A 12,078-nucleotide genomic window follows, 5' to 3' on the forward strand; every position below is an offset into this window, starting at 1 on the left:
ATAATAAACATGAACTGGTTTTTTTTATTCATGGCAGTATACCCATTACCAGTGACTCAATGGCAGCTTTGCTTTCATATTGTTAAGTAGATGTGCAATATGCATTTAAATGTTTCAGTACTAGTGTTTTCTCATTTCACTCTGGTATATAAATAAAATCAACAGTATAGATTCTGCAGTTCAGGTTCTGTGAGGAAGGCATTTTGACAGCTCACAAAGAGGGAAAAGCACAGTGTTGTACAGTCAGGAAAGAGGAATCATGAAAATGGCCAAGTGACAACAAATTAATGTAAACAGGAAAAATGACTATGATTTCTAAAATCCTAGATAGAAGAGGGCTGGGATAAAAGTCTTCAAAAAGTGGAAAATCACTCCATAAATCAAAATCATTCAAGTAGTAATGTGATCAGACAAGGATTCATGAAAGATGCTATACACTCATGATTCCTGATAAGGAATGCTTAAAATTGGAACAGACTGCACAAGTTTATTCTCAACATAGGACTAAACTGTGCAGCCAAAAACAGAGAGGTAGGAGTTGCTGAGAATTTTGTATGCTTGGAAAATGGGCGACAAATGACAGCCAGCCAGTCATAAATCATATTCTGAACATTTTGTATAATTCTGTAAACACAAAGTTTTGATTTTCATACTGAAACAGTTTTGGGGTTCATGTCAAAATCAAAAACTGTTAAGATATAAGCAGCAATCAACTGATATTTCATAGGTTTACAAGGCTAATCTGATGCGTTTTTTTTTTTTTTTTTTTTTTTTTTTTTTTTTTTTTTTACATAAAAACACAACAACAGCCTTTTTGGGTGTATTCTATGCTGGAAATACAGCCTTTCTATAGTAGTGTGACAATGCGTCATCTGGTAATCAACCATTTCATACTTAATGCTTGTACGATTTATTTTCACCCTAAAAAGCATGTAAGTTATGCAGCACCATGCCATCTGTATAAATATTATAATACTGCCAAAGAATAAACATGAGTTTGATAAATCGATCATCAGTATAGTTTTCATCAGAGAGTACGTCAGTTATAACTAGACATATATGTGAGAACACAACAAAGAGGATGAAATACCATTGTCATAAATCTGAAGCTTGACTCAAAACACTATTGCAACACACACACACACACACACACACACACACACACACACACACACACGAAAATAGGCATGCCCCTGAAAGTGTTAGTATAATGTGTTGTGTTTGTTTGTTTTGTGTGAGTGTGTGTGTTCTCTGACTCAAATAGGCATGTCCCTGAAAGTGTTAGTATAATGTGTTGTGTGTGTTTGTTTTGTGTGAGTGTGTGTTCTCTGACTCAGGCATGCCCCTGAAAGTGTTAGTACAATGTGTTGTGTGTGTTTGTTTTATGTGTGTGTGTTCTCTGACTCAAACAGGCATGTCCCTGAAAGTGTTAGTATAATGTGTTGTGTGTGTTTGTTTTGTGTGTGTGTGTGTTCTCTGACTCAAACAGGCATGCCCCTGAAAGTGTTAGTATAATGTGTTGTGTGTGTTTGTTTTATGTGAGTGTCTGTGTTCTCTGACTCCAGGATCAAACATTTTGCACTGAACATATTATAATAAAGTCTGCAAGAAAGATTTTCTCACCACAAAAGCATAACTGGTCATTTTCAGTATAATCTGAAATTCAGCATCCATCAGTCCATACCACATGAAAATCAAACTTATTTCCACACATTGGTCCACACTACACACACACACACACACACACACACACACACACACACAAGAGAGAGAGAGAGAGGGGGAAAAAAAACTAAACTACAGACACAACTGATTCATCACCTGAAAGAAATTGGTATACAATGTCAGTCAGACACACACACACACACACACACACACACACACAAAGCAGTTGTGAAAAGGTTGATACTCACACACTCTCTCAAGCTGCTCATTTCAATGACCTACTTTAACCCAACTTTATTATTACTGTTGTTGTTGTTGTTGCTTATAGTCCAGCCAACCACACAGGGCCATATCAGGACTGCCGAACCAGACGAATGTCCAACTGCATTAAACACAAAACTATCACATACACACACAAAAAAAAACCCATCAAATATAGCAACAAAACACAGTTCATGACACATTATCTTAACCATTTAGCTCCTTAGGGCAAATTTGATTAGGCTATGCTGAGTACATCAGCCCTTCTGCTTAATTTATCATCCCCAGGTTACAAAAAAATGTATTTAAAAAAATTGTAGCCAAACAAAAAATACATAGAAAGGCCATATAGGCAAATGACCCTGCAGAATGGACAGCTAGTGCCCATCCCAGTGTTTACAGTTACACTTCCCAACTGCCAGAGCAAAACATCACAGATAGTACATTAATGATTACAGACAGTGGAAAAGAGAAAAAGTGTCAAGGCTTGCTGGAAAAAAGAAAGGGGAATGGACTGGGAAGGCAGAAAAAGGAGACAACGGTGAAGGAAGAAAAGAGGCAGAAAATAAAGAGAGCAATAGAAAAGAGGAAATTTCTGGCACATAACTTCCAGATGGCAGAGATGCTATTTCTAATGAACGACCCCTGGCATCTCAACCCGACTGGTGGTTTTTCATAAAACATTTTGGATTGTGAACAGACATTTGACTTACTGACAGTGAGTATACATAACAACATGATACAAATGCCTCCTGTGGTTTTTATGCTATTTCAACCAAAGAAAAAAGAAAACCCATAATTCTACCTGGAGGGGAAAGCAGCATTTTTCTGTTGTTATTCATTCTGCAGATATTCCTGAATCTCCCATGTCACCAGTTAGAAGGTATGTCACAATGAAATTTATAGAGTGTTAACCTCCATCTGTGTGTGTGTGTGTGTGTTTCATTACTTGTGTCTCTAAGTGCATGTGAGCGTCAGTGACTCTGTATGTGTGTGTGTGTGTGTTTTATCTTTCAGACTGTGTCTGTTCAAGTCTGCACTCATCTATAAAATACCACGAGCAGAAATAATATTTGCACACACTATCAGCGTCTTTTTGAACAGTCTCTTCTGTTTGTTGTTGTGTTTTTTCTTATGACAATAAATACTGCATATGGACCAATAGAATTTACTTTACAGTGTACCTTAAGACCAGTAGTAAATCTCCAGGAATTTTAACTACAGCACACACACACACACACACACACACACACACACACACATTGCAACACTATGATTAAACAGCATTTTTTCCTCATTTCAAAATAACTGAAAGCAAAAAAAGAGAGAAAGCTAGTCCTCAGAGGTATCTTTAGAATGTGGTGGTAATTTCCTTTGTGTCCAAGAGTATAAAAAGATATAAAAGTAACCAATACAAACACACACAATGCAGCACATCCAATACAAAAATCCACCAGGAATCAGTTTCACCATCACATACAGAACACTCAAACTCAAAACTTGGGAGACAAAAGCAAAATCCAAATCTAAAAAACTATAACAAATATCATGAAAGTAAAATGTATATATTTCACTGAGGTGAGATTAAACTTCAAACAAGGAAAAAAAACACAGCAAAGTCAATGATTTGCTTTCATAAAAATAATCATATACAAGCACAAGGAAAATTGTGTGGTTCTTTAATTGACCAAATGCAAGACCACCAATTTGGTCTTTATACATGGTAAGCTTGCAAGTGAAGGGAAATAATCACAAGAAGCTGCACATCTGAAGTTCTTTCTCATCTCTTTCACACACACACACACACTGATGTAAACCCAGTCATTTTCTAAAGTTCAGTCTCGGCACAAAGTGTTATGTCATACTTTAGGTGACTACTGCAATGGATAAATTACAAAATTAATTGAGTTACTCTGCATACTCACGCACACAAAACAATCCAACAGCGCTTTTTGGGGGTAATTTAAACTTTGGGAAGACACCTGTCTTAGAAACAAACTAGAATATAAAAATTCCACTGATCCTCAATAGACAGCTACTAGAAACTGCTATCAGCATATTTCCAGCAACCTGTATGCCAACAGATAGCAGAGGTGATGCTGGTATGTAATGACCACCACTGGATTTGAGCAAGTGAAGAGGTCTGTAAGCTGGTCCAAATATGTTTATATAAATATGCCTGAGGGAGTCAGAAACCAAGAAAAAACACCCTTATCAGTGATGCTTCATCAATATTGTGTATACTCAATGTAGCCAGACTTAGATTAATGAAACAGCTTACAGAACCAACATTCGACAGCATGCCGTAGGAAATACAATCTTAATATAAAATAGATGGTACTTCACACAAACCATGTAGTATGAGCCACCATTCAGGCACGCACACACAAACAACACACACACTTACTCACTCACTCTCTTATTTTTAGAAACAATGTTAACAAAACAGTGACCATATCTGAAACAAGTACTTTTCCTGGTAGTTCTCTCTTTCATGATGTCTTTAAACACAGCTCTTTCCTCCACCTGACAGCTAAATCTCTTCGTGGATCCCCTTGGGACCATTCCAATGGACGGCTGATCCTCACCTTTATGGGGCATGCTTACAGACAATTGTACAAGTACTGTTTTTGTACACGGCAGTTTGATTTTAGGACCATCCTGTTCAGTTTCTTGACCCACCTATGATGTTGAAATACTGTGGAAACAGAAGAGAAAGAATGCAAACTCACTTATTAATTCACTCATTTATTTATCTATCATTGATGCTTAGAGTCCAGCCAACCAAATTAGTCCATATGAGGACTGGCTCTTTCACATATTTACACACACACACACACACACACACACACCGGTTCACACTCACAATAATCACACACGCAAGTAAACATTCACAGGAACACCCAAAATGCTGACTGTGAATCACTGAAACTAATCAAAGATGACTAGTCCCCAACAAATCGTTTGCTGCCAATCTGTGCACAGCAAACAGCTACACCTAGGCAATGCAAGAAAACCATGTATTTATTTGAGGTACTTGGAATTGATACAGTGAGGGTAAAATGAAATAGGGAAAATAAAAAGAATAAAACATTTCTACATGAGAGTAAAATGAAATAGAAAAAATAAAAAGAATAGAATAACATTTCTACAAAAAGCTATTTAAAAAAGAAGCTTTACAATGCTATCACAAATGAAAAAAAAGTGATGTCAAAAATATATCTGCAACATGGCACCATCATTGCACTTTGACCCTGTCCTCCTGGCGTCGACGCTGCAGCCGTTTTATAATCAGTCCTGGAATGAGCGCCACCAACGCCAGACCAGCCAGCTCCAGCATGGTGTACCAGCTGAACACATCGTTTATCGACCGGAGCTCCGACAACATCACACCCGTCCGCACGCAGATGAAATTGTAAGGCATCAGGCCTGAAAAGACAGGAAAGACAAAACTGTTGTTTTCTAGATTAAAAGAAATGAAAATTCTCTAAAAATCAAAGGAAATACAATTAAATTGACAGTTTCAATTTGAATGAGGCATCAAAGCATACAGACTGTTCCAAGTATGGTACACCAAATCTGATTTTCATAAATCATTATATTAAAAAAATTTTTTTTTAATTTTAAAGAACACATGCATGTCCTTTGCAAAATCTAGCACACTGGTCAGCCTTTGAAAGCCTACCATAGGCATGTAAAAAAAACAACTGAATAAAATGAAATATATAAATACATTAAAACATAATACTTGAAGATACACAGAAGGCAAATGACTGAAATGGAATGAAAATAAAACTAGGCCATGAAATGAAATCGAAAGCTACTGACCAACAAAGACGGAGAGAAAGAACAGGTGTATGGGCACACCAATGACTGGAGCCACCATGTTCATGAACCAGTTGGGGGACATGGGGAACAGCCGCAGGAACAGCAGGTAGAAAAACAGCCCGTCGGAATTCTCCCTCACCTGCACAGTCATTGGAGCAAAACGTGAGAGAGAAAGGGGAACACCTGCCTCTGACTGCCTTGGGCATCTTGACAAAGTCATTTTCAGAAAAGTTCTATACCTGCCTCTTACATCTTCTAGCACACACATACATGCTTGTGAGCATATAAACATTCAAGGCAATGTAAGAAACTGAAATGAATAAAGTTCAATAGAGTTGCAATGAAATGTGAGAGTGTGCAAACAGATCCATATATGCCACACCACAACTGCTGGAAAAAAAAAGGTGGATGCTTGATCTTGGCATATCCCTCCACACTGATCAGGCCTTGAGAGCTTATCCTAGGTTTGCATGCACACATACACAAACACGTAGGTTGCATGCACAGACACAGCTGAATGCAAATTGTAGAGCACATCGTATGAAACGGAAGATGAACACCTAGCACTTACAAAATAGTAATAAAACAACAGGTTTGTTCAGAGGTACATGATGCACAGCTGAAAAGTCAAGACTTATCAAATCATTTTTGGGGGTACAATTCCTGGAATAAACCAGGTGTATCTCTTTCCCACTCCCATAACACCTTTTTTTTTTCAGCTGGGGATCCTTGTGTACTTTTTTCTTTCTTCTTTTTTCACATTTTTTGTTCATTGGTTTGGTTTTGTCTTTGTAAAATAACAATTAAGCAGTTGTGCTTACTCCACTACCCACGTGAAATAAAATTTCATTCATTTCTCATTCTGACCGTGATAAATTTGTGTGTCATACAAACCTTGTCCTGGAAAAACTTGACCTTGTCTGGAAAGTAGTGGATCAAAATGCCTTTGCCAAAGTTGTGTGACAGGAGAAAGCAGAGCGTCGCCCCACAGGCTGACAGCAGGCACACCAGAGGAAATCCGTGCAGCGTCCCGAAAAGTGCCCCAGCTAGAAGGTTCTGAAATTGCCAACAAATTTCAGAGACATAAACCTGTGATCACTTTCTGCTGTTATCACTTTCCCTTGTGACTTTATGCATGTAAGCTCTTTTTTTCCAAAATATATATAACTTGCATGAAATCAAGGTTTGAAAGATTACATTCTGATTGCATGGTGGTGTTGCGTGAACAGCTGTTTCCTTTGGGACAGTCTGTGTTTGGATGTGCAGTGGTGGAGTGAGAGAAGCCCAAGGGGTTACGACATTTTTCGGTTTCCATATTTTCATGCAAAATTATTCATGAAATAAAGTGCTTCACACTCCAGCCACAGATAAGTCTATGTTCACTGCAGTCTTCTTCTTACATGTACAAACTTTTAAACTTGCACACACTTTCTACAAAATACATGTAAAGAATATGTCCTTGGTTCACAATGATTAGTATTACAGTTTATCATCAAAACAGAGGCACTGTATGCTTAAAAAGTGGCCAGTGGGATGTGCAGGCAAATCCATGATGTAAGTGGTATACTCACCAAAAACACTGAGCCAGGAACTGCGAACGTCTGCTTGTAGACGTAAGCACAGCAGAAAAGCAGGCACACATACTCAAAGTAGTTGACCTTGTACTCCTTCAAACGAGATGCCAGAGCATTTAGATCCTCCAGGCTGCTTGGAAAGCTCAGCGTACTGTCAAAATAAACAACATACACACACAACGAGAGACACATACACATACACACACATGCACACATAAACACAAGAACATGCATACCCACACACATCAATAATCATGTAGAATAGTGTGTGGAGAAGTATTAACAGTTTCAAAGCAAGAGATAAACTGTAAGACATAAGACTGATATATTTCTTCTTTGAATAATAGGAAATCACTACTAGAGCTAAAATTTTTTTTAAATTTAAAAATCTCAAAAGAAGACAGAATACTACTTCCAGCAGAAAGACATTATACTCAGACATTTTAATTAATCTTATCAGCCTGTATTGATTAAGATCATATTCAAAGTAATGATTACATGATACAGTGCTTTGATATGAAATGAGTTATACTTCTGACTTTCATGTTCTGTTTCATTTAAATGAGCCCTAAAATGGCAACATTTTGATTACTCTTAAATTCATTTTAATACCCATACCTGTTAGACACTATGAAGAAACCAGCACTTTTAAAACATTGTACTGGTTTTCACAAGGGACTTTAAATCAGTCTGAATAAATCTGTACACTACAATGAATAATAAAAGGCCGCATTACGCCTTTGCCTGATATAAAACTCATTAGCACTTAGGAAATGTGGGAAACCTGCTTAATAAAAGTGGGAAACCTGTTAATGTGTTATTACATACCTGTTCCTTTTTCTTCTCTTTTTCTTTTTTCTCTGACATGTGAATATATGCATGAGAAGATCTCTGAAAAATTTGAGTGAAACATACACGATACTCACCTTTTGGTTGATGAAGACTCTGGGAAATTCACAGAGAGGGCGTAGAGAACACAGGAGGCTGACACAAATATAACTGGAATCCATAAAATGGATCTGGATCCATCTGTTGACTTTGTTTGGAACATCTCAGGTTGGTTTGATAGAATGTCCACCCTGATGAAGATATCAAAATAAACACAAACACATGTATATATTACATGAGATAAAAATCCACTTGAACAAAGACATATGCACACAAACACACAACAGAATGCACACACGTGCATAAACACACACATATTTAAAGTTGTTGTTGTTGAAATTTTGTGCTTCTTTGTTGCTCTTTGATATGGTTTAGCTGTTCTTTATTTGTTGTTGTTTTGTTTTGTTTTGTTTTTCTGAATTGTTGTCATTCTTGGGTTTGTCATTGTTGCTTTATTTGATCTCTCTAGATGCTGAAATGTGTGCATGTCTGTCTCTTACGTGTATGTCTTATGTTTGTTTTGTGATTTATTTTTTGGTTTTGTTATTTGTTGTTTTTATGTTTGCATGCATGCATATATGTCTGCATTATTTCCTTGCTGAAATTAGTCAAGTTCAACTGATCCCATGCAATGTCATTACCTGTCCTGTAATTAACAGAGCACGCTCAATATTCAATACTAACAGAGAGGGGTGAAACAAGCAGAGAGAGGTCACATCGACTTGCTGAGGAGGAAAAGAACCACATCCAAGTCAAATTCTGTAAACCAAACAGCATCTACCTATATCTATCCTACATGTAGTAGAGACTGCCACTCTAGCACTGGTCTACACAGCCACAGCAGGAAGTGCAATACCCGGCAGTGACTAAATTTCTGGTGCAGCCATCATCTCTTAAGATGGAAGGAGGCCAATGATGACGAAACTTAATAATTAATACTGACATGACAAAAATGACACATGAGTATCAAATTATGTTTGTCAATTACAACTGATAAAATTTATCACAATGCATACGTTCATGAAAGTGTAACTGTAAGATTACATTTTTCATTTGTAATTGATAACCTATGAGTATGACCCATTAATTTACAAAATAATAAGACTATGTTTTTCACTTACAACTGATAAACTACTGACTGATTTCTGTTTCCAGTACTAATGATTTAAGCAGCACACGTTTAAATCTATTTGATCATTGCTTTTCCAGTCACTTGACGACTTCTACAAGTGAAATACACTTCATCCATACCCATTTGCACATTTTATGAAAAAAAAACTTGTTTCTCTCTCTCTCTCTCTCTCTCTCTCTCTCTCTCAAGTTAAAGGCCTATGTGATATTTTCCAATCTTGCTGACAGATTTTTCTCAGTATAGTTTTTGTCTGTTTGATTAAGAGGGGAAATGTTGCTAACAATTTGCCTCTGTCATTATGTTAAATATAGTGTTCTAAATTATTCTCTGTTGTTCTTAGTTTTATCTGCTTCTATATTAAGTACATTTAACTTTTACTTGAACAAAACTTTCATCCTGCACATTTGAGGATATTGCTAATTCAGCTATCCCATTCCCTGGCATTCACACCCTGTCCTCTTCCTCCCACAAAAAATCAAATGTCCAGGATGGGAACCACAGCCTTTGAAGGCTTTAACAGATTTTAACACCACTACTGACAGCTGCCCGTAATGCCACACTAATGCTCCATCCAATCCCTCTCCACCCCACCCCCTGCTCTCCTGCACTCCATAACCCCTCATCCAGCGCTATCCTTGTCAACCCCTCTTCTTACTGGTACTACACCCCCTACCCCCACATCCTATGCCGTCCCTCTCTCACATGTATCATACCATAACCATTTCTCTTCTGTCCTCGTCCCTATGCTCAAACTGTGTGCATGTACTTTGAACCCTCTGCTACTGTCGCTGCTATCAATGTCCTATCATCAGCCTGACACAGTTTGGATACTTTCACGCACGAAAACATTATTATTTTCCTCTCCCGTCACAAACGAGCTCCTTCTGTAAAAGACTATGCTCAACTTGCTTGAATCGTCAATTGTCGATAATCCTTCGAAAAGAGAACATTGGATGATACCTTTTTTTTTTTGTCTCAACACACACCAAGAAAGTAAGGCAATCTTAGTTCCTTTCACTTTATCTGCTTGATCCTATAGTGTTTCTCACCTTGATTAGCTGTTACCGAACACGAATGATGAGACAAGGACTTGAAGTGAGTTTCTAATGTTAGATCAAACACTGCTTCCTTTCTGTCAGCAGTGGCGTGTTGTCGACTTTCGATTCGTAACTGACCGTTTCGTCGAACCATTTGTCGTCATCAGTTTCCGTATATATACGCAGCACCCGCTCTTATTGCATTGCTCTTTTTTGTCACAACAGATTTCTCTGTGTATAATTCGAGCTGTTCTCCCCAGGGAGAGTTCGTCGCTACACTGAGAGCACCACCCTTTTTTTTTTTTTTTTTTTCCTGCCTGCAGATTTTTACATGATTTGTTTTTCCTATGGAAGTGGATGTTTTTCTTCAGAACTTTGCCAGTGGGGACAACTCTTTTAGTGTTGCCGTCAGTGGGTTCTTTTACGTGCGCTCAGCGCATCATTGCTGCACACGGGACCTCGATTTATCGTCTCATCTGAATGATTAGCGTCCAGACAACCACTCGATGTCTAGTGGAGGGGGAGAAAATACTAGCGACTTTACCGTGATTCAGTCGAACCAGTGCGCTCAGATTCTCAGTCACTGAGGTCTCCGCGCTTCCTAGTTGACGAACTGACGCCACGTTACCTCTTGGCCATCACTCCACGTTTCAACTGAACCCAAGCACTTCACAATAATGTGGCAAGCCCATCACAAAATGGGCAACGATTCCACAAAGACTGGAATGCTGGCTGACTTTTCCTTTTTTTCTTCTTCTTCTTCTTCTTCTTCTTCTTCTTCTTCTTCTTCTTCTTCCTTTTTGTAACTGAAAGAGAAAGAAGAAAGAATGGCATGTTCAGCTGCCTACCAATCACATCAGTCTCTGTCTAGACCACTGCCAGTGAGTCTGACTGCCGTACTGGGCCAACTGATCTGGGCCCAGCGACCAGCAAATCACTCACCCGCGTTGAACACCCATGCAGTGGGGATCGGGAATTGCAGTTTCTCAAGGAGGCGTCACTGCGTTCGGTCGGCAAATCCATATACGCTCAGTATAACATCTGATAGGCAGATGTCTGACCACTGAGCAGCATGACCCTACGCGCTATATTCAGGCGGGCCCTTTGAGTGCATGGACATAATTATATTTGCGTACCTGTCAGAGTGGATTTCTTCTTCAGAATTTTGCTAAAAGATAACACTGATGTTGTCGTGGGTTCTTTTTCAGTACGCCACTGAGGTGCGTGCTGCACATCAGTGGAACCTCGGTTTCTACGGTCGCATCCGAATGTCACGACCTGACGCCGCAGCTCAGTCAGTTTGATTTTCCAGGCAAACTTGACTTGGGAGAGACTGAGGGCGCCTGGAGACCGAACTGTGAACCCAGACACTCACTGACACTGTATCCAGGAGAAAAGAGTCTTATTTTGCCACTGATATTCCTCAGTTCCAATGAATGGGAATAGAATTAGATAGGTTTGGGGTTTCAGTAGTGCCCAGCCTTCACGTTCAATTCTCGCCTAAAGGCTTGACAGAGAAGTCCATCTACAGAGGGGATGACATTTCCCCCGGGGTGACAGAGTGTAAAACTGTAGAAAAACCTGTATGTCTAGTCAGTTGAGAGCAAAGGAGCAGCTTTCTAGGCCGACTGTCTACTGGACGCCAGTTTGGGGGTTCGTCACAGGGTATCCTCCTGACCGTTGACTGTGATGT

General features: G+C 38.8%; 1 protein-coding gene across 1 annotated transcript; it reads right to left on the reverse strand.

Moving 5' to 3' along the window:
* Window positions 1-1,239: 1,239 nt before the first annotated feature.
* Window positions 1,240-10,529, reverse strand: LOC143290186 (transmembrane protein 41A-A-like). The gene is made up of 6 exons (XM_076599503.1): window positions 10,398-10,529; window positions 8,255-8,407; window positions 7,326-7,479; window positions 6,649-6,810; window positions 5,755-5,893; window positions 1,240-5,355 (listed from the first exon to the last, which is right to left on the reverse strand). Exons 2-6 carry the CDS (start codon window positions 8,377-8,379, stop codon window positions 5,165-5,167), a joined length of 771 nt encoding a protein of 256 aa, XP_076455618.1. The 5' UTR covers window positions 8,380-8,407; window positions 10,398-10,529; the 3' UTR covers window positions 1,240-5,164.
* Window positions 10,530-12,078: the final 1,549 nt, after the last annotated feature.

This window comes from Babylonia areolata, chromosome 1 (genome assembly GCF_041734735.1).
Source record: "Babylonia areolata isolate BAREFJ2019XMU chromosome 1, ASM4173473v1, whole genome shotgun sequence".
Taxonomy (NCBI): domain Eukaryota; kingdom Metazoa; phylum Mollusca; class Gastropoda; order Neogastropoda; family Buccinidae; genus Babylonia; species Babylonia areolata.